The sequence below is a fragment of the Panicum hallii genome, chromosome 5 (genome assembly GCF_002211085.1).
Source record: "Panicum hallii strain FIL2 chromosome 5, PHallii_v3.1, whole genome shotgun sequence".
Taxonomy (NCBI): domain Eukaryota; kingdom Viridiplantae; phylum Streptophyta; class Magnoliopsida; order Poales; family Poaceae; genus Panicum; species Panicum hallii.
In genome coordinates this window covers 2885219-2907305 of record NC_038046.1, presented here as the reverse complement: position 1 = coordinate 2907305, position 22087 = coordinate 2885219, and the positions used below count along the sequence as shown (strand labels likewise).

The 22087-nt window shown below is 51.4% G+C and overlaps 4 protein-coding genes across 4 annotated transcripts; 3 read left to right on the top strand and 1 right to left on the bottom strand.

Moving 5' to 3' along the window:
* The first annotated feature begins 142 nt into the window (after positions 1–142).
* Positions 143–3078, top strand: LOC112895429 (signal peptide peptidase-like 3). Its single transcript, XM_025963382.1, has 12 exons — positions 143–648; positions 757–876; positions 977–1101; positions 1216–1404; positions 1507–1541; positions 1632–1788; positions 1891–1944; positions 2055–2147; positions 2230–2369; positions 2511–2581; positions 2665–2745; positions 2842–3078. Exons 1-12 carry the CDS (start codon positions 225–227, stop codon positions 2904–2906), a joined length of 1554 nt encoding a protein of 517 aa, XP_025819167.1. The 5' UTR covers positions 143–224; the 3' UTR covers positions 2907–3078.
* A 1006-nt stretch (positions 3079–4084) lies between these two features.
* On the top strand, positions 4085–7416 carry LOC112894697 (protein YLS7-like). The gene is made up of 4 exons (XM_025962482.1): positions 4085–4225; positions 4304–4776; positions 4939–5216; positions 6223–7416. Exons 2-4 carry the CDS (start codon positions 4350–4352, stop codon positions 7018–7020), a joined length of 1503 nt encoding a protein of 500 aa, XP_025818267.1. The 5' UTR covers positions 4085–4225; positions 4304–4349; the 3' UTR covers positions 7021–7416.
* A 4502-nt stretch (positions 7417–11918) lies between these two features.
* LOC112894378 lies at positions 11919–13123 on the bottom strand. The gene has a single exon (XM_025962069.1). The coding sequence runs from the start codon at positions 12956–12958 to the stop codon at positions 12074–12076; it is 885 nt and encodes a 294-aa protein (XP_025817854.1). The 5' UTR covers positions 12959–13123; the 3' UTR covers positions 11919–12073.
* Positions 13124–20574: 7451 nt separating this feature from the next.
* LOC112895151 (cysteine proteinase inhibitor 4-like) lies at positions 20575–21640 on the top strand. Its single transcript, XM_025963030.1, has one exon. The coding sequence runs from the start codon at positions 20979–20981 to the stop codon at positions 21405–21407; it is 429 nt and encodes a 142-aa protein (XP_025818815.1). The 5' UTR covers positions 20575–20978; the 3' UTR covers positions 21408–21640.
* The last annotated feature ends 447 nt before the right edge of the window (positions 21641–22087 follow it).

Sequence of the window (22087 nt, the reverse complement as noted above, 5' to 3'; positions counted from 1 at the left end):
CGAAAACACACGGGCTTGGATGAATGGCAGCCACCCTCCCTCCCCCCTCCTCACTCCTCAATCATCACAAGGGAGGCGAAATGGAAGGGAAGCGAAATCTAAATATGGAATCGCGTAGCAGGACCTACACGCACGGCGCATGCGTCGACGCATGCAGCTGCTGATTCGCCGCGCAGGGGCGGAGGACGACGTGCGCACGACGGCCTGGGTCGAGCCGGCACGGCATGGCGATCCCGACCTCCCCTCCCCGCCGCGGGCTCCTCCGCCTCCTTTCCGTCCTCCTCCTCGCGCGCACCGCAGCCGCCGGCGCCGCCTCGGAGTTCGACGACGGCACCTCGCCCAAGTTCCCCGGCTGCGAAAACACCCTCCAGAAGGTGAAGGTGATGTACTGGGTGAACGGCGACGAGCAGGACAGCCTGACGGGGATCAGCGCGAGGTTCGGCGCCGTCCTGCCGGACACCGCCGCGTCCGACAGCCAGAAGCGGCCGGCCGTCCAACCCGACCCCAAGGGCAGCTGCGCCAAGTCGGCCAAACCGCTATCCGACTCTGTGGCCATGGCGGAGCGCGGGGAGTGCACGTTCATCGAGAAGGCCAAGACGGCGGAGGCCGGCGGCGCCACGGCGTTGATCATCATGAACGACGAGGACGGTCCGTCACGTCGCGCAACCGGCGCTTTTCCCATCACATCAGTCGTCCTCGTAGCGAAACGTCGTCCATGGCAGCGAACACTGACGGTGCTACCTTGTTGTGCTGCAGCTCTGCAGAAGATGGTCTGCACAGACAAGGACCCGCCTCCCAACATCAACATCCCCGTCGTCATGGTGTCCAAGTCCGCCGGCGACAAGATTCATTCCGCCCTCTTTGAGGGGAACAAGGGTGAAATAGAGCTGCATTTTCTTGGTCTTTTGTGCTTGTGTGCCATGAATCCATGGTTCCGATCCCTTACAATCTGTGCCGCGTCGCTCCCAATTTGCAGTGGACATTCTCATGTACGCGCCGCAGAAGCCGTCCTTCGATGGCGCCATACCTTTCCTGTGGATGATGGCCGTCGGCACGGTGGCCTGCGCCTCCGTCTGGACTGTCGCCGTCGTCGGAGAAGAGGTACACGCACAGCCGTAGACTAAATTTCGTGACAAATTTCGGGCACAGTTTCTTAATTTCTGCAAATCCTGCAAGATTACTGACGAAATCTCCACGATTGTTGCAACGCTCTAGCCTAACAAGAACAACGCTGCTTCGCTGGGCGGGGAGGAGAATCCCGAGGCCGAGGTCGTGGAGCTGCAGACCCAGACCGCGCTGGTGTTCATCGTCACGTCGTCGCTTGTCCTGCTGTTCCTCTTCTTCTTCAAGTCCACCTGGTCCGCGTGGTTGCTGGTGTTCCTCTTCTGCGTCGGCGCTATCCAGGTACGCACCCAATTCCAATGAACCTGCATTGGCTCAGCTGATCCATGGAGCAAATGCCCTGGATTGTTTCACCTCATCTTTGATTCATCATCTATTTTCCAGGGAATGGAATACGTCGCGTCATCTCTTGCCATAAGGTGTGAATGATAACTGGCACCAAACCTTTTGCATTGTATGGTGCTTCTGCTTGTTCTGCACCTAACTGTTGCAAAAACTGGTGCGTGCAGAGCATGCAGCCGGTGTGGCGAACCGAAAGTGAAGTTTCCTGGCATAGGGAATGTGAAGGTGCTGACACTAGTTACCTTGTCGTTAGCCTTTATCTTCGCCGGTACCTGGGTTGCACACCAGAACTCACCGTCTGGTTGGGTTGGTCAGAACATCATGGTAAGATGTTCCCGTGCTGCAAGTCCAGTGTGCTTCGTTATGCAGGAATATTTGCTCGGCCATCAGTGTCTGTGCTCACTGACACGTTTCTTCTTCATTCAGGGCATCTGTATGATGATTCTTGTATTGCAAGTGGTCCATATGCCAAACATAAAAGTATGAACATTATGGACATGCTATCCTATGGTTTAAGAAGTTTAGCAGTCGGCATTCCTTTTCATCTGCCTTGTCTGCTACGCATCTGACGATCTTCAGACCATTTTCAGGTTGCATCGGCGCTCCTCATCTCTGCTTTTCTGTACGACATATTTTGGGTGTTCATCTCACCCCTCATCTTCAAGAAAAGTGTCATGATCACAGTGAGTTTGATTTTACATATATAACATGCAAGGAGTAAACACAAATGTTAGTATCGTGTAAATAAAAAACAGCAAAATTCAGGTTGCTCGTGGTAGTGACGATGGGCCGAGCCTTCCCATGGTGCTGAAGATGCCAAAGGAGTTCGATTCATGGAATGGGTACGACATGATTGGATTTGGGGACATTCTCTTTCCAGGACTGCTTGTTGCTTTCAGTTTCAGGTAAAACCAAAACTGGACTCTGAATCTACAAGCAATGTCGGTCAAGAACAATAGGCTAATAATCAGTTCTTTTACAAAAGGATTCTAGTGATGATCAGTTGTTTCTTCTTCTGAAACCTACTAACTGTCCTTGAGCTGCAGATTTGACAGATCGAACGGCAAGGACTTGACTGACGGCTACTTCCTCTGCCTAATGGTCGGTTACGCCTTCGGTATGTAGTAGTCAATCCATCTCTGAATCTCAGTTTCAGAGAAGAAAATTGCTGTTTTCATAAACACTGTTATGCCAATGCAGGTTTGTCATGCACATATGTCGGACTGTACCTTATGAATAGCGGACAGCCTGCTCTGCTCTACCTTGTTCCTTCAACATTAGGTACCACAGACTAGCAGCAATTGGATGCCGTTTTCGACATTTTGGCGCATAATATATCGGAGTTCTAACAACTGTGCCTGCGATGAATTGGTGCAGGAGTTATCGCCTTGCTTGGCGCGAAAAGAGGGGAGCTCAGCCAGCTCTGGAACGCCAAGGTGTAACCTGTATGGGATGCTCCTGGTTGATATGGTGGCATTGGTTGCAGGCTTGAAATGGACTTTGGTTTAGCTAGACTTGTGATCATGGATCTGATGGTTTTTGGTGAAAACATGCCAATCATTAGCATGATACTCCTTTAGAAATTTGCTTTCTTCCAGTATACAACACACACAACAAAGGGTGGTTAACTGATTACTAGCCTGCTGCAGTACACACGGCGTGTTAAAGTCGTTAGGGTGATGTAAATTGAGCAAAGTTAGGTGATATTTGCTCCTAATACGATGGATCAAACTCGATGTAAAGTTCCTATTGTCAGTAAGGAGCTGCTCCATTTTCTGGATGTTGGGTGTATATTATGCAGGCATCCAAGAGGGTTGGACATGTCTTTCATGGTGGAACAGATGCAATTAGGAAACTAAGGTTTCTGCCACAATGTCAATTACGGTTTTGATACGGCACCCAATTTTGAATGTTTAGAATCATACCACCACTATGAAACTTAGTCCATTTATGCTACTGCCATATCAATTTTAGTGGCAAAACTTGTTTGATTCATGTCACTAAAAGTGATACGATATCGGCATAGGTGGAACAAGTTTTACACATTTGTGACATGAGTCTAATCATCACAAAAGTAATGACAAATATCGAATCCGTAACTGACATAACGGCACAAACCTAATTCTCCTAATGGCTTTAGAGAGGGAGAGAAAATAAAGGGAGGCAACAAGGTGCATGAGCTCTATGGCTATAGGGCAGCTCATGCATGATGTGGTATGAACTTGTTCCTATTTGACTATAGGAACACCAACCCAACCTCGTGGCCCTAATGCATAATGTTAGTTGCGCAGATAAGAGATAATCCAAATTTGCCAAGATTAAGATACAAATTGTTCATACAATGCGGTAGAGTTGTCCTAATCACGCAAGTCACATTTTAATCTTTCTAAATAAAACCACACTTGTATAAATTCAAAAAGGTGCACGAAAATATCGCTAAATTCATAGGAATTTTGCAGTGAGTTTATTTGACCAGAAAATTGGAGCATTGGACCCACGGAAAGAGAGGTCAGCAGGTCGCCTCAGATTCTTCCCGGTGCATTTATTTGACCACTAGATGATGGGTGTTTACCACTGCAAACTTACCTTTATTAACCTTGACAAGCCGCATGATCAGATATTCATCTCCCCCCTCCACCGTCCCTCCCTCCCTCCCATCGTTTTCTCCTGCAGCCACCGACGCGAGCATAGCCGCGCCGCTCCCGCCCGGCCGCCTCCCCGCCCGAATCCGATACCTTCTCCACCTCCATCTTCCACGCTGGTACGCCTCCTCGTCGCCTTGCCCTCCGTCGCGATCTCTTTCCTTTCCTGGATCTGAATTTCGTCGCGCGTGCGGCAGATGCGGTTCGGATGGGAGGATTGATCTCGGGGGAGGGCCCGTGCACATGAGCTTGCCGGGGAGGAAGGCCCCGGCAGGGGTCTCCGGAGTCCGGCGGTGGCTCGTCACCATCGTCGTGTCGGTGCTGGCGCTGGTGCTGACCCTCGTGGTGATATCGCTCTCGGTGGGCTCGTCCCTGCCGCGGACGTCGCTGCAGGATTACCTCCCAGTCATAGTTAGCGGCCTGGGGAAGCTTTCGTCGCCGGAGGATGCTGGTGGAAACAGGAATAGCACTGCAGTTGGGGAAGAGTTGGTGCAGGGTGGCCGGGAACCCTTGGTGGAGCAGAATGGTCAGGGAGGTGACGTGAATTCAGGCCAACCATCTCCGGTTACAGAGAAAATTGAAAGCAAAGAGCCGGATCCAGTTGCTCCCGGTGATAAAACGTCAACCCCGGATGAGGATTCATCAAAGGACTCTCGAAAGGCTGAGCAAGGTGAAGTGTTAGTTCAGTTCCTTGATATTTCTGTACAGCATTTCATCAAGACGAATGAGATGTTATTGGCATTGTACTGTGGTGGTTTATTAGACTTATCATCACATATTCACATAGGAATAACTGGGATAGGAGAAGTTGATCCTCGTTTTTATTGTACAGGTACTTGTGATCTATACCATGGGCGGTGGGTTCTTGATTCTGCTGGGCCACTATACACAAACAACTCTTGCCCTATCATCACGCAGATGCAAAATTGTCAAGGAAATGGGCGGCCGGATAAGGAATATGAGAACTGGAGATGGAAACCAGAACAGTGCATTCTTCCACGCTTTGATGCAAGGAAGTTCTTGGAGTTGATGAGAGGCAAGACACTTGCGTTTGTTGGGGATTCAGTTGCTCGGAATCAGATGGAGTCCCTTGTTTGCCTTCTGTGGCAGGTGAGACACCGGCTGAAGCTGTTCATGATCTAACATTCAAACTGTGTAAATTCATTAAAGATAGCCATGACCTGTTAGATGCTTTTTGTGTCTAGTTTTGCTGACCTCTGTTTTTCCCACTGCAAATTGGTATACAAGTACAAATTCCTAGGCGTTTCTGCTAACAATTTACCCTGAGTCAGGGTTTGTTCTGGAGTTACCAATGAACCATTGTTTTTGTTTAACATTTAGTAGTTTCAGTGCTTGCCCACAATGACATTATTTGGAATTTGAGTTAAAATGAAAAGAACTCAACACTGGGTCCACACAGGCACATAGTTTCTCTGTAACATGCTACTACCACCCAGTTTTTGTTAGATTTGTAACCAACTTGATGCGCCCCCACCCTCTCCTCCCATCATTAATTTGGGTGGTGCTGAACCAAACACGGTTAGTTTAGTGGGTGCCACAACCAGGTAGGAATGCTGTCATATTTAGTAGAAGTTTAACATTCACGAACTCAGGTATCAGGTTTAGAGTTTATATATATTTGGATGTTGTCGATTATTGTTTTCTCATGGAATGTGGAAGTATTCGGGATAAAAATCTAAGATAAGCTTGCAGAAAAAGCCTATCGAAGCTGAAGAACTACCACTAATAAGCAAAGAAGTACTTGGAATATTTCTTGCATACTCTTACAGACAGGTGGCTCCATGACTTAGAATTGTTTCAAAGGGTATACTTTGTCAGCATATGAGGCTCCTATTTGGGAAGTTGCTCTTGTAGGAGTTTCGGAGACTATTATAAAGATTAGTTACTTTTCTTTTTTCATTGTTCATGTTTGACATATTCATCTGTACTGAGCACTTCTCAAGGTGCTTTTCTCCCTAGACTAGCGCAGATGTCATATGAAGGCTAACATCAAAGAACTTTGCACTCCTAAGCTGAGTGTATTTGTACCTTATGTCATCAAGCAACACTTAGCTGCTTCGTTGTCTTGAACCATTTGGTATTCTCCTTTTCACAGGTAGATGTCCCACAAAACCGTGGCAACAAAAGGATGCACAAGTGGCTGTTCAAGTCAACTTCAACGACTATTGCCCGTGTCTGGTCTTCTTGGTTAGTGCACAGGTCAACTGAAGCTGTGGGGATTGCTCCCAAGGGTATCGATAAGGTCTTTCTGGATGTCCCAGATGAGACCTTCATGGATTTTCTCCCAAGGTTTGACATAATCGTCCTCTCTTCTGGGCACTGGTTCGCCAAACGATCAGCCTATGTCCTAAATGGCAATGTTGTTGGAGGGCAGCTCTGGTGGCCTCGGCAAGCAGGAAAGATGCAGATGAACAATGTTGATGCTTTTGGTGTCTCTGTTGAGACTTGCCTGACTTCTGTGGCGACTAACCCAAATTTCACGGGCCTAGCTATTGTGCGCACATGGTCACCAGATCATTATGAAGGTGGAGCATGGAACACTGGTGGATCATGCACAGGAAAGGTCAAGCCCTTGGATGAGGTGGTGAGGAATGGGTTTACTGATGCGATGTATGGTAAGCAGGTTGAAGGCTTCAGGAAGGCAGTGAAGAATGCAGGGCAACACGGTTCAAGGTTGAAATTGATGGACATCACTGAACCCTTTGCCTTCAGGGCTGATGGGCATCCTGGCCCATATAGAAGTCCAGACCCAAACAAGAAAACACAGAGGGGGCCAGATGGCAAGCCTCCACCTCAGGATTGCTTGCACTGGTGCATGCCAGGGCCAGTAGATACATGGAATGAGATGTTGCTAGAGATCATACGAAGAGAGTTCGAGAGAGATAGAAGCTGAAGATAGAACTCGCTGTCTACTCTCCATCACATGATACGTTGTGTTCCAAAACACCTTGGGGTGTATCGCGGCACTTAGCATGTTGTTATTCTTACCACATAGGAAGGAATATAGCATGTTGTTCTTACCACATAGGGAGGAATATAGCTTTGGATACGTAAGATTCAGTGTATTTTTTGTCTGACACATTCTTGGATGTATCATTTCTTGGCAGATTTTGTGGAACTGTAAACACAATAGTGTAAACTGGAATTGAGTCTCTGTCCGTGTAATAGTTTGCTTGGTAGAAGAGAATGAGGATGTAACTGTCTAAAAAGAGTATTCAGTACAAAGTGTTCACTGTAAACGCAACAGTGTAAACTGATATATTTGCTACGATAATTGGCTTTAACTGCACTTCCTGTGTTTTTGCAAAATACTGCTGTTTTGGTCTTGCCTAACACGTGTCTTTGGGTTCAAGTTATATGTACTGTATGATCTTGACGTGTTAGTAGTGTTCTAGAAAGCAATGGTACAAAAAGTAAAAGAAAAGGTAATATTCTAATGCTACTTACCAGTTTGGTGGAGATCGTTATCTTTTGGCTGCAGAAACTGCGTATTGTGACTGCCATTAGTTTTCTAGTACCAATGGGCAATGGTTGGTGCATCAATTTCTATCAGTAACAGGTTGGTGCATCTAGTCCTTTCGAAAACCCTTCTACTAATTAGAAAAAGTGCGAGACAATAAGTGGCATTATGCTCTGGAAAATCATAGCTGCCTAGCTAATCAAATCCATGGTTCTCAGGAGAATTCGGCTGCAAATACCTTCTTACTCGATGTGGGGGAAAAAAGAAAGAAAAGAAAAGGTTGCTCTGTAAGAGAGTATTATATACTGTGAGGCCAGAGCATTGTTTATCTGAATGCTTGGTTGCTCTCTGGAATTCAGTTCCAGATCAGCTTTTGGTTCATCAGGAAAAGAAGAAACTAACAAGGAAAAGAGGCGCTGCTCCGACAAAATTCTATTCCCATGATGCGCCTAAACAATGGCCATGTGATGGTGACCCTTCTCCAGTCAGTGCCGTCAATCGCCGCGGGGCTCAAGATAACGTTGTTTTGTCAGCTGTCATCGGGAGCTTTGATCTCATCGGTTAGGTTCTATACCCGGAATATGCCATTTGGCCCTTAGCCTTGGCCCCCCATGTTATCTCCTCTCCTCCTACAGCCATTTGCTCCAGCAAATTTATTTTCTGTTCAAAGGGCTCTAGTTTATGCCATAGTATCGTCAACCGGATGCTGCCTGCTCGCCTTTTCGGTGACCATGCGAATTGCGTGCTATTAATCTAGGACCTTGTCAGCTGCCCACTAACCCCTGTGAGGCGGCGATAAGAAGAAGGAGCGGCACATTGCGTGCGGCGGCACATACTGCTGTGGTTCCTTTATTTTAAAATATAGATCGTTTTGGTAAATTTATATTTATATTTTTTAAAAAATCTAGATAAATAATATCTAGATTTGCTAAAATAATCTACATTTTAGAATGAGAAAGTACCATTTTTTTAGTTAAAAGAAGAAATATGTGTTGCGGCGTGCTGCAATGCGACTAGTACTTATACAATTATTCTTTTTTTTGGAAACCCACTAGTACTATATACTATCCAAAATGCGGATCAATATACGTGTCATCGTAGGCCAAACTATCAACAAGTTAGATGTACTATATGTGTGCTGCTGGAATGACCATACAGAACACGTGTCTCCAAACCATATTTCCAATCGGCAATTGCCATCCCGTGATGAGCAAAGAGAATCTTTCAGCACAAACAAGTTGCAGTTTTTTTTCCTTTCCAAAAAGAAAAAAAAAACAGCAGAACACTCCAAACAATTCTCACCGATTCATGTGCTAAGGGTGCGTTTGGTTGGGGAGCCAATTTGGATGGAATGGCTCCATTTCAATTTCTGAGAATGAAGCCGCTCCGTTCTACGGTTGGTAAGAAGAACGGAGCCGCTCTATTTTTTGTTTGGTTGAAGAGTGCGTTAGAGTAGAACCGTTCCATTCTGTGTTTGGTTGGAGAGCTATGAGTGTGGTTACCTCCTCCTTTGTTGGGGTGAGCTTACCACCATATTTCAGTTAAAATGCATTATAATTAACTGAGTTTTAACGTGACAAGAAATTAAATCAAGAAATTAGACAGAAGCGGGGGGGGGGGGCGAGGGGCGCTAGATCCGCAGCACCGGCGGGGCGGGGGGGGGGGGGTTGGCGCTCGCTCGGCCTGGAGGAATCGCCGTCGGGGGTGGGGGGGCGGCCTGGGAGCAGCCGCTGAGGGGGGGCCGGGTGGGGGGGGCGGCGCGCGCTCGGCCTGGGAGCAACCGCCGAGAGGGTGCTGGCGCGCGCGCGCCTGGAGCAGCCACCGGCGGAGGGGGGGTGCTGGCGCGCGCTCGGGGAGCAGCCGCCGGGCGGGGGACTGGGGCGCTCGCCTGGAGCAGCCGCCGGTAGGGGGCGGAGGGGGGGCAGGGGAGGGGGGGTGCCGCCGCGCGGGGGGGAGGGGCGGTCCCCTACGCGTCGGGGGAGGTAACGGGCACCGGTGCTCGTGCTCGCGTCCGGTCGTTTTTACCGAGCCGAGCCGTTCCGCATCCTGAGGGTATATTCGCTTGCCGGAGCCGCTCCGTCCTACCATTGCTCAACCAAACACCGGTAAAAATGGAGCCGCTCCGTTCCATTTCCATTCATCCCATCAACCAAACAGACACTAAGTAAAAAAATTACATCCACCTTACGATAAGGGACAAAAAAAAGTGGTAATGTAAAGAGAAGAACGACAAGTTCAACACGGGTTGAAACCAAACCGCAAAAATCATGTCCTAATCCAACGATATCCACGAGGTCAATACCCAGCACGCCATGCCCGATCTTTTCAGAGCAGAGCCCTGGCCCAGGAGATTTTCCACTTTGACCGGGCATTTCTCACCACTGAATTAAATTAAACCGAAAGCTTTTCACAAACAAATTCGTCACATCAGGTGGGTCCCTTCCACCGTTGTATGATTTGCCCACGTGCCGCATCACCTGTGCTCGGGCTCTGCAACAATCTTGTGCGAGTGATCCATGCTCTGTAGTGGCCGGTTGACGACGCATGTACGCGGCTGTATCCGGCTCAGCTGGTGGTGCAGACCGAGCATGGAGCAACTGTCGAGCGACGATGAGTGATCCACAGGCCACTAGAGGAGTCATGGCACCTGCCCATATCTCCACTGCATCTGCATACCACCAAGCGGCTGGTTAAGGGGCAGTTGCATCAATGCCACACATTGTGTCGACCTCTTTGAAAAAACATTGTTTTTTTTAAAAAATAGGAAGTATCTTTATGCATAACGGCGATGCACATGCAGCTGTCGAATTCGAGCGTGTAGTTGCAGCCAGTCGTTTCAGATATCGGTGTGGCATTTGTATTTGTGCATTCAGTGGCTTGAGTTCAGTTCTACTTGTTTGTTTCTCAAAAAACAAAAAGGTTCTACTTGTTGTCTTAAGCGAGTGCCGATCTTCTTTTCAGATTCTTTTTTCTTTTCGTTAAGTATTGAAAATGAGCACGCAACACTAGATTATATGCTCTTAATAACATTTCTAAAATCTTCTTCGCAAAAAGAAATAACATTCTAAAAAAATTGACCTGAGATATAACCTTAAAATGTATCGAAAGCGTGGCTGCAAGTCTTCAACGACGGACCCCCCACGGCCACGGTCGACACCTCTCTCGACGCATCTGTGTCAATGACTCAACACCTCCACATCCATCCAGTCAGTCTAAGTGGCAATCAACTAAATCACCATGGGATGCAGGTGGAGATAGTACTAGATAATTTGTGTGGCGACTTCACCATCAGCAGCAGACGAAGGTGGCTGGAACCATCCGATCCGGGACACGGTGATAACTGATAGCCCACCCCCCCCCCCCCCCCACCCCCTGCCGCCCCACCCCCACGCGGCCCGGGCACAGGTGTCCCCCGCGTCCCTTTCCCTCGCCGCTACGCTGCCGCCGCCCGCCGTGGCGTGGCGCCCATCCAGCAGGCGGCTTCACGAAGGCGCCGGAGCCTCGCCAAGCTGCCGGTGCCGGACCGCCAGTGATGAGGCCACAACTCTTCTCCTCAGTGTACGAGCTCGCGGTACCGACGAGAGAGGGAGAGAGGTGATGGTCCTTGGAGTGGGCACGTATGGCCCCGCATGCGTCGCCAGGATGATCCCTCCAAGTGAAAGTCTCGTCGCCGCATTATTCCATTTTATCCATCTAACCCTGGACCACTGACAATAATTTCCGTCGCCTTTCTCCTACCAAATCCATTTCGCAATGAGTTTCCGCATTTTTTTCGTTGAACTTGATCCCCATGGACCATGGCGCACAGTACTTTGCATCGTCAGAAGTTGAGATCACGGACACTGATGCCCCGTGATGTGTCGACACTGTATGATCCTTCCAGCAAAGCATGTACGAGTCTCTTGTCTCCTGATGCTTCCATCAGGCAACGAGTTCAGGAATCCTTTTGGAGCTCGGTGTTACTGGCAGAGCAAGATTGGGTGGCCTCCGCAGGCGACAAGAGGGTTGCTGTTGGAATGGTTGTCATGTGCTTATCAGGATGCTGCTCATTTTCAAAGGCGAAAATATCAAACGCAGATCACAGAGCCAGGCATATAAAAACCTAAATCTCGCGGCCGACAAGCACACCGCAGCTAGAGTCTATAAACAATGCTATCGTGTTTATCCATGCTCGTCCAATGCAACACCACCTGCCCGCCGCGTACACCGTTTCTTTCTTTTCCGATCTCTTTTAGCCTCTCTATTGTTTTCTGAATTTCTGATGGAAGATCAGGATCCAGTACTAAATGATTTCTCGTGCCGCCTTTTTTTAAAAAAAAAAAGTAAAGTGGTGTGCAAGAACAATTTGCTCTTGATAATCTCGAACAAAAATTCATGTACAAAAAGTTCGAGAGCAACTCAAAGTCAAAATGGAACTCTCGCGCACTAAAAATCTCTCTTTTCTACAAAGAACACTTTTCAATGATCTCGCCGGAGAACGGGCGAGCTACTTGATCCTCGCCGCCGGTGCCGCGGCCGGATGCGGGAAGAACCCGACGGCGCGGCACTTGACGTCCAGGCCAGCGGCGCCGGGCATCGGCATTGCGCCGCCGGCCGCCGACGGCGAGGTGGTGGTCGACCGCTTGTAGGGCCCGAGCCACTTGGCGAGCATGTACCGGGTCTTGCGCCACGGCGGCACGTGCAGGCCGTGGGCGCGGAGCGACCGCCGCGCCGCGTCGGACGCCACGCGCACGGCACGCCCCACGGACTCCTCCCGCGCGACCACCGCCGACGCCGGCACCGCGGCCACGACGGCCGCGTACTCGGGCGTCGCGCGGGCAACCTCCAGCCCGGCCCGGAAGTCGGCGTCCACAATGTACCTGCTCCGTGGCCCGCCCCTCGCGGTCGGCGGCGCGACGACGTCCACGTACTCGTACGTCCCGGCCGTGATGCCGCCCGACGCCTCCCACCGCGACTTGCACACGCCGGCGTCGTACCCCGCGCCGCGCAGCCGCCGCATCACGGCGCGCCGGAACGCGGCCCCGTGCGCCCGCAGCGCCGCCTCCGCCTCCACGGCCGCCGCCACCGCGGCGGCCAGCCTGATCCGGAACACGTCCTCCTCCGCCGGCGGGTCGAGCAGCTCCCTCACGGACGCCGCGGCGGCCGCCGCCCGCTCAGGCCCGTCCCCGTCATCGGAATCGTACGCCCCGGCGCCCTTCGGCGGCGGCCCGGCCCCCTCCTCGGCGACGCCGGCGTCCGTCTCGAGGAACGCCTGCACGAGCCCGGAGAGGCAGGCGGACGCATCGTGGTCGCTGCCGCTGCTGGTGCACCCCGCGGCGTCCCCGCGGAGGCGCGCGCGGACGGCGTCGTTGAGGCGGATGTACACGGCCATGTTCGCGCCCGGTGCGCGCGCGTCTCTCTTCTTTCTCCCGGGGAGGTGGTGGTGCGTGCGAGCTGCGACGGTGAGGTGGAGGCGGACACCCCGGCGACCCCCCGGGTTTTATAGGGTGGTTGGCTCGGCGACGGGCGCCCCACGGGGCGGAGGGTTTATTCCGTGGATTAACCGTGGCGTTAGTGGGGTGGGGACGCGATTATTGTTTGAGGAAACGGGGTTTCGAGCGGCGAACCCTCGGAATATGCTCTCCTGATGGGCGTTTTGGGAAATCCGGGCGCTAAAGATGGAGAGCCTTCTGGCTAATTCGGTCGTGTGCCACGCTGGGATGAGTCCCATTCCGTGGAGCCAATGGCGGACCAGCTGAAACGTGTAAATCTTGTCAAGCTACGGTTATTTTTCTTTCTGGTCGCGGTTACATGTCGAGGTTTTCGGTAACCGCTTTGTGAAGTTCTAGCTAGGCATGTGTTCCGAGGCAGCCATGCCATGCGGCCAAGGGGAAGGCAAAGCTTGTACAAAGTATGTGTTCTAGCCTTATCTTTTTCTACAGTAACTAGAAGTGACCCTTTGTTCGCGAAAAACTAGAAGCGACCCTTTGGCCTCCAAAGGACCAAGCGGCAGCAGATTCCCCGTCCATTTGGGAATAAACGAGGGTAACTGGGGCAAGCTTCCATTCAGAAACCCAGCGAGCGACTAGGCACCCGGACTAAAATCAAACGCGTCGTATGCGGTATGCCGAGACTCGACGGAGGGAGGCGACCCGGAAAGCCCATGGATTGCATTGGTTTTGGGACCCCCCGGCGAGCACGAGCACGGACACGCCGCCGTCACCGTGACAACGGGGCAGGGATATGCCGGCGGCATCGCGGGTCCTTATCCTCGGCCACGCGGGCGTGCGGGGCAGCGAGGGCGCGATTGGGCCAGGTCAGCGCCGCGGCAGGTGCAGGTGCCGCGCCTGGCCCTTGGCGCGGCCGTGGGGGCGGCCGCGGCCGCGCGGCATCGCTGCTGGCCGTGACGGGCGATGGGGACCCGCCCTTTCGCTCTCGGGGCGCGGGGGCTCGCCGGCATCCATCCCTTTCCTTTCCACCCTCGCCAAAGGCGCTAGCTCTGCCCCTTACCGGCGCCCACCTGCGTATACTCATCGTGTATCGTCTCGGCGCTGGCAAAGTCAGCAGTCGGCTTGGGAATTCACGCGCATTTTTCTTTTTCGTTGACGTTATGAGAAAGGGTTGAGTTTAGTTGAGGGACTTGATTGCCAAGCTTTTGAACCTCTCGGATCTGGGAACAACTTCAGTGAAGGTCGTAGTGTTGGTGGTTTGTGCATGGACTTCACCACCTCACGAAGAATTTAGCAGGAACTTTGTAGGACTTTGGCACAGACATTCTGCAGAATTTCTCGCGTTCTGAATGGGGCCTTGCTTGCTTTCTAGCGCAGCACACAGGTTGCTGCTGCCAGTGAGAAAATCACCGCCGGGAAAATCTGCGAGCTTCTTCTGTAGCGCGGCGTGCGTACTGGATGGAACCGAGAACAGCGACCTGTGCTAGCTAGCTCCAGACGCGTACGAAGCACAGGTGTCATCTGTCCTTGCAGGAACAAGATCCATCATACAATGCAAACTCTCATCAAGAGGGTGCCGGTGTCCAAGCCCATCCACTGACCTGCCATCGTCCTGCTGAACCAGGACGACGGACGGCGTACGTGACCACGGGCACCGGACACGTGCCGGGAACTCCGAGAGCGACGAGCGGCGCCGGTGGGCCAGGAATTATCAAGGTTGGTCGCCGGTGGCCATCCGCGGCCGCGAGCGGGGACGAGGACGTACAACGACTCGCCCGGCGCCGGCACCCGGTCGGCCCACCACCACCCCGGGTCCGGTCCGATACCATGCATCCGCCGCGTACGTGCCAGCCGGGCCACGAGACCCCGAGTGACCCACGGTTTCGCCGGTCGCACCACGGTTTGCCGGTCGCGGTTTCGGCCGGCCGAACTAACCATTGAACCAATCCCAACCCAGCCCACCCCGCGCGGCAAAGGCCAGCGGCTCCCTCTCCACCCCGGCCGGCTCGTTCCGCGCAGGCGCCAGTGCGCGCGCGGCCGAGACGGCCACGCCAAGGCTCGTGTTTGCTTGTGGACTTGTGGTGTCATGCATGGTGTGACTGTGGCCTGGGACGCAGGGCGCTGCCAGTTCTGGAAGGGATCGTCCACGTGTGCCGCCTGGGTGGCAAGGGAAGGGCGTCCGGATGCAGTGAACCTGTCCGCTCACCGGATGTTCCTGGCCTCCTTTGCGGTCGTTGTACGGTCGGCGTGGCTGCGGCGCTGCGTCTGCAAGCATGCTTGCATTGGCACATTGCATCGTTCCTCCCAACGGCCTCGCTAGCTAGACGAAACGGGCGGTGCGTTCTTCACGCACCTGGACGGGAACTTGGTCCGGTGCGGCTTGCGAGGTTGGTTATGGAAGGGGATCGATCATCAGTTCGATTGATCCTCTATAGAAGTCACCGAGCTAAATTTATTTATGACCGTTGTAAGCAATGAGCTAGTAGTGAACAACCAAAGCTGCGCGTGCACGGGCACTGAATGTTGTAAAAAAATTCCTTCTACCCTTTCTGTTCCAAATTACAATTTATTTTCGCTTTTTAGATACATAGATTTTACTGTAAATCTAGATATAATATAAATCTATATGCAAAGCAATTATATATATATATATGTTAAAATGAATTGTAATTTACGACGGAGATAATACCTATTAATGCAAAGATATACGCAGCTCTCGTATGTATTCGAGAAAAAAAGTAATGAGCTAGTAAGTAGCATCCGTAGTGTGGCGGGGAAGAGCTGGATCAGGATCGGTGGGCTGCCTACGGTACTGTACGATCCAGCAGTGGATATTATCGCCAGCTGCTAATGGCACGGAATATGCTACTAGTTGGGCAATACCTTATCTGGTGGCACGGAAAAGCGATCGAGCAGCAATGGTGCACCCATCGGCCTGCCGCCTCGGTCCATGGCGACTTGCACACGCACGTAGCTAGCTAGCATTTCCAGTTCATTTTGAACCGCCTGTTCGGTCAGACGGTAGGCAAGCAAGCAGCAATAGGGAATAGGTGATCAGGTCGAGATCGGAGCAGTCGTCGGTGCCCCGCGCGGCCGCGAAGAGGTAGCCTCGTGTGCTGGTCCGGCTGGGCCGGCGGTCACCTCTCCGTCCAGCAGGTCCCCAGCGAAGCGAGCGAGAGCGTTTGACGTGAGGGTCACGCTCGCGGCTGCCACGATAACGCCGCACGAGATCGACGACGACCTTATCTGCAGGCAGGGAAACCGTCCACGTACGCGATGAATCACGACGCGTGATCGCGGCGATTATTTTTTGCTCCGGCGCCACATCCTCCTCCCATCTGATCGAACCGATCGGTCTGCATCGTAATAATCACCACGCGCGCGCGCTAATCCAAGTCAAACGACCCGTCAAACGAGTAGCCGGCAGTGATGACATGCACTACCGGAGACGCGATCTTTGCCGAGGGCCAAATCGTTTGCCGAGAGCAAAACATCGGGCACTCGGCAAAGACACATTTTGCCGAGTGTAGCCCTCGGCAAAGGAAAACACTCGGCAAAAGCGTATGTGCCGAGAGCAAAACACTCGGCCGTTATCTTTGCCGAGTGTACTCCACAGGGCACTCGGCAAAGACCCAGTTTGCCGAGAGCCGGCAATAGACACTCGGCAAAGAGAGGTCTTTGCCGAGTGTCCTTGACGACACTCGGCAAACAAGTTTTGTTTTTTCCTTTTAATTGGCACCAAACTTTTTGTATTATAATTATACGTTAAGTTGAACTATATATATAATTTTAGCCTATTACTCTAATTGTTTGGTATATTTAGTCAATTTATTTCATTTGATTGAATTTCTTGAGATAATTCAAATTTGAACTGCGAGTCGATCGAGGAATTGAAAAAAGTGAATCAAAAAATTATATTCATATTATTGAACGTACGTTGATGCCATATCCACGAACGGACAACAAATTTTAAAGATTATGTTCACGACACGTAACCACAAATTTAGGATCCAGTTGTTTTTAAATTCCATAAAATGCAAATTTGGTCAGAAAATTATGAAACTTGTCGAGATGTCATGATATCATATGGGGAGGCTGTGGTAAAATTTTGATATGGTTTCGTGAAAGTTGTAACGTACGATGCTTACAAATCTATATGTCCTTCACATGTGATAATGAAACTTCTTTCCATATGCTTTGCCGAGAGCAGGCACTCGGCAAAGAGGCCCATGCTTTGCCGAGAGCAGGCTCTCGGCAAAGGTGCGCCTGTTTGCCGAGTGCCGTGTCAGGCTCTCGGCAAAGCCGTAACGGCCACACAGCCAACAGGTAGTATCCTTTTCTTTGCCGAGGGCCCCGTTTGCTCTCGGCAAATAGTTTGCCGAGCGCCCGAGAAAGGGCTCTCGGCAAAGCCTCCTTTGCCGACAGAAAATTTGCCGAGAGGTCTTTGCCGAGAGCCTCTCTCGGCAAACTCTTTGCCGAGAGGCTTTGTAGATTTACCGAGTGCTTCTGGCACTCGGCAAATCTGCTGCATCCGGTAGTGATGTCTGGGCATGCTGTTAATAATAATCAAGTTTCTACATAGTTTGTCACCGTTCGTTCTGGACGTGCAAGAAGATCACTTGTGCTATGCATGGAACGAAACGTTCCGCACGCAGTAACGACGGAACCGAGGTACTCACTCCGCCCACCAAAATGATGCCCAACAAACAAGAAGTTTATAGCATTAAAAATCTAGTGAATAATAATTTTATGTTTATAGCCAGGTACATATATGATTTTCTTCCATTCCGAGGTAGTACGTAGAGTGTCTCCAAGAAAAATCTATGTAAAAAGAATTTTATGTTCATGCAAAATATCGTAAACAATGAGATTATGTTCAGATGAACTAGTTAGCTTAACGTACATAAAGTTGGCAATATTTTAAAATCTATTTCAATGTTGTAGGGCATACACTGACGTGCTATCAAGGTTCAGCGTGGCTGTATCCCATTTGGTACAAAGAAAAATTAACCTTCAATAATAGAACCTCAATTAAAGTAAGGTTGCGGATAGGAGGAGTGGGTACATTATTATTTAATTTATATAAAAAAATCGAGATGGTTATCATGATACTGTCCCCCAGCAGCAGACTGCTCGGTCCTTTTCCGTTTCCGTTCGGATCAGATCGATATGATCCTCCTCCTGCTTGGACTTTGCAAAAGGAAGACTACATCCAGCACTAGTATTGATCATGAAGTGTCCAACGTGTAAAGCGAGCATTATAAGAGGATAATGGTTGCTCGCATTCTGTTTAGTTTATTTGATTCGGGATCAAGCATATCGAGACCCGATCGCACCTATAATTTCTCCTTTTTTAGATAAAAATAAAATAAAATCCCTTCATTCAACCTAGCCTGTCTCATGAAAAAAAAATCCTAAACGAGGGGGGAAATGACGTCATTTTTTTGAGGTGAACAGGAGGGGCAAGCCCCTACTGGTTATATATTAATAAAAATAGAGCAAAACAGTAGCAAAAAAATACAGGTGAAAAGTAGGGAAAGGAAAAGAGAAAGCCAACTAAATAAAAGGAGCTAAATCTAGGAACAAGAAACAAAAGGCTCTCCTCGGCAGAATCAGATTGCATCCATACGGCCTCCAACAAAATAGCTAAAATTTTGTACGCATTATTGTTATCAGTGTCCAAAAGCTAATAATGATTTGAGAATGTGTGGGAGTATATCATCCTGGAGGAGTCTACGTGCCCTAATTTATTTCCATATGGTCTATACATCTAGACATTTCTGAAGGGACTGCTGCTCAAAAATTAAAAAAAAAGAGAGAGAGAGAGAGAGCCAGGCATCAGTTATTTTGGACTGAGTGAACCGGTACAATGATAGAGAAAGAAAGGGATACATACATGCCCCCACCCCCACCTCCAGTTCCATCAACATTTGTCGTTGCAGCAGGTTGAGAGGATCATTAGCAGATCCATCCACTTTTTCTTTGTTGGTAGTTAATCCGTGGCCGTGCAATTATTCAGTTTTTTTAAAAGAAAATATGTGCAGTCGTACACGCCCCTAGCTAGGCCCGATTGATACATTTCTGTGATTTTTGATGGATGTGGCTTTCGAGTTCAATTCCTTTTGATCTGTGTAACAGATGTATCTCCGCAACGAACAACAGCATACACACACACACACACACACACACACACACACACACACACACACACACACACATATATATATATGTATGTATGTGGACGCAAAGAATGACATTTTTATCTTATGATAAAGAGGTGAGCTTTTATTTTCTAACACCTACATCACTTATTCACACACTGGTATTGGCTTTGGACTCGGATCCCCTACACGTATAGTGATATAGACCGGAGCCTGCTCCAGTTGCCCTTAACATCATGCGAACTATCTCCCGGGCTGAATAATCACATGCTGCCGTCAGAAACCGTTAATCTCGGACTATATTAGAGACAAATAAGCAGCACTAAGCAACGAGCAGCTGCAGTAATAATGAATCGGAGAATTTGATGATCAGTTGATCACCTTGATCTGCGTTCGGTTGTAGGTGTAGATGACGTGGATGAGGCCGTCGCCGTCGCCTCTGGTGATGACGACGGCCGGGTCCTAGGTAGAAGAACTCCATGCCCGCGGCGTCCTGTAGGCAGCGTGGCGACCTCCTCCCTCCATGAGTCCCCGTCGTCGTCGGAGACGGCCAGCTTGAGCTGCCCCCTCGAGCGGGCGTTGTACGCGAGCACGAGCCTACCGCCGTCGCGCGTCCGGGTCCCGTCGATGCCCGAGTTGGGGTTGTGGAGGGCGCGAGGGGCGCGGCGTGTGTCCAGGTGGCGGCGCCGTCCTTGGACTCGGCCGTGTACACCCTGCCGAGGCCGGTGAAGCCGTGAAGGAGCTAGCGCGTGAGCACGAGCAGGGCGCCGCCGCTGGCCGTGGTAGACTGGTGGTGGCGTAGGGGTACGGCTGGATCACGCCCTGCGCCACGCCCACGCCCTTCACGTCGATCACCCGTACTCCTCCGTCACCTGCTTGTTGAAGCAATCGGATATCCGGATGGGATCACTCCGTCGGTCGCGCGCGCTGCGGGGCGGCGGATGCGGCAGGCCGGCCGTGGGCGCTGGTCAGCCTTCCCACCGTGGGCCTAGATGCTGTAGGGAGTTTACTGGGCCTTCTTGCGGCTGAGGCCGGCACAACTTTCGTTCAGAAGGCCTGTCTGAACTGGGTGCCCACGGGCCGGATTTGGTGTTGTTTGTTCGGTAAGATTGCAGCAATACTGAAATTAGGTCGTTGTTCAAATTCGAACAGTAGTAAGCATGTTCTGCTCCTCCGTCAGTCGCTGCGGCGAAGGAAGTTTGGTTACTCAACGATGGCGACGGCTGGTTTGACACCTGTCATGCGTTGGGACTACTTGGGAGTGGCTAGCAATGTAAAAAAAAACTTTTGGGGGGGGGGGGGGTGGGGGTAGACAGAAGCCCACAGTACGGTGTACGGTACAGTGTCTACCATATCCGCTCAGCTCAGGCTCAGCAGCCCTATGCGGCGACACAACAACCCCTCGTGGCCTGGCGTCATGGCCCACGAGGAACCGGCCCCACCACCTCACGCAGCCCGTCTACGTGGCGCCACGCCCCACGCGACCACGCCCGACGTGTCCTCCCCCCGTCCCTATCCGGCTATCCCCTCCCCGCGCGTCGCCGCCTCGGGACGCGCAGTTCATGCACCCACTGCGCGCCGCGTTTGGCCACACCCGCGCCGCGCTCCATGCCACCCTTCCAAACCCAGCGACGCCTTTCCCTTCCAGGCAGGCGAGCTCCGGCTATATATAATGGCGCCGCCGTACGCTGCCCAGGAATCACTCGACCACAAGCTGTCACAGGCTCACAGCTCAACAACCGCGCAGAACAGCTAGTGATATATAAGCAGAGCGGCGGAGTACGCGACCTTGGACAGTGCGATGGCTCGTCGTCTGCTCGGGGCCTGTTGCGTGCTCCTCGCCGCTATCCTGCTCGTGGCCGCGGCGGCGGCGTCCGCGCGCGCCGACGGCGAGAGCGGCATACGGCAGCCGAGCGGCGAGTACCGCGGGAGGAAGGTGGGGGCGAGGACGGAGGTGCGGGACGTGGAGCGCGACGGGGAGGTGCAGGAGCTCGGCCGGTTCTCCGTCGCCGAGTACAACCGGCGGCACGTCGGCGGCGGCGAAAGGCTCGAGTTCGGCAGGGTGGTCGCGGCGCAGCGGCAGGTGGTGTCGGGGCTCAAGTATTACCTCCGCGTCGCCGCGGCGGCGGAGAACGGCGGCGGCGAGCGCGTGTTCGACGCCGTCGTCGTCGTCAAACCCTGGCTCGAGTCGCGCACCCTGCTCAGGTTCGCGCCGGCCGCCCCGAAATAAGTGCAGCGGCACCCGTTGAGCATGCCTGTCGTCCGTGACTTTTGGGCGGTCTGCTTTCTCGCAGACTTTGGTGAGCGAATAAAGTCTTGTTCTTGTACAAGGGTAGTAGAGACTAGAGAGTGATGAAGACCAATAACTTTGCGCTGCGGTAGATGTTCTGTCTGAAGGCTATTGTACAAAGAGATGAGGGTAACAATAAAACGCTGCGCTTCTACATGGAGGCTACTTGTTTATCAGAGCTTCTAATCAGAATTATTTCTATATTTTTTAAATGTCAACGAGTGATTGAGTTAACTAAACCGAAAGCTTGGAGCCCATCAATCCACATCAGTGATGACCCGGGGCCATTTGCCTACACTTCGTACTAGCTTCAGAGCCAGAGCCATGACTCTTCAGCAAGCAAAGATCACGCGGCCATCATGCATGCATGTTTGTATTGTCTGCTCAAAACACAGCAAGAATGGATCGGATTGCGTCACGTACATGCCACTATCTTTTCTCACGTTTCCACACCTTTTTCAGTGGGATTATGTTTCGTCTTTGTTTACTTGAATTTTAAAGGTCGGTCAGTAAACACCGTGCACGCATGCAAATTCTATCTTTGCAAGCAATAAACAAACCCATCAGATCATCATCAGCGGGAAATCTTACGCTCTGTCAACATGTGTCGTCGGCGAGCT

What these genes read in the sequence shown, in the direction of transcription:
- LOC112895429 (XM_025963382.1), top strand. Translation starts at nt 225, where the DNA reads ATGGCGATCCCGACCTCCCCTCCCCGCCGCGGGCTCCTCCGCCTCCTT. An exon ending in TCGCCGTCGTCGGAGAAGAG is followed by an intron (nt 1,102 to 1,215) that starts GTACACGCACAG and finishes GCAACGCTCTAG; the next exon opens with CCTAACAAGAACAACGCTGC. An exon ending in CCTTGTTCCTTCAACATTAG is followed by an intron (nt 2,746 to 2,841) that starts GTACCACAGACT and finishes GAATTGGTGCAG; the next exon opens with GAGTTATCGCCTTGCTTGGC.
- LOC112894697 (XM_025962482.1), top strand. Translation starts at nt 4,350, where the DNA reads ATGAGCTTGCCGGGGAGGAAGGCCCCGGCAGGGGTCTCCGGAGTCCGG. An exon ending in CTCTCGAAAGGCTGAGCAAG is followed by an intron (nt 4,777 to 4,938) that starts GTGAAGTGTTAG and finishes TTTATTGTACAG; the next exon opens with GTACTTGTGATCTATACCAT. An exon ending in TTGTTTGCCTTCTGTGGCAG is followed by an intron (nt 5,217 to 6,222) that starts GTGAGACACCGG and finishes TCCTTTTCACAG; the next exon opens with GTAGATGTCCCACAAAACCG.
- LOC112894378 (XM_025962069.1), bottom strand. Translation starts at nt 12,958, where the DNA reads ATGGCCGTGTACATCCGCCTCAACGACGCCGTCCGCGCGCGCCTCCGC.
- LOC112895151 (XM_025963030.1), top strand. Translation starts at nt 20,979, where the DNA reads ATGGCTCGTCGTCTGCTCGGGGCCTGTTGCGTGCTCCTCGCCGCTATC.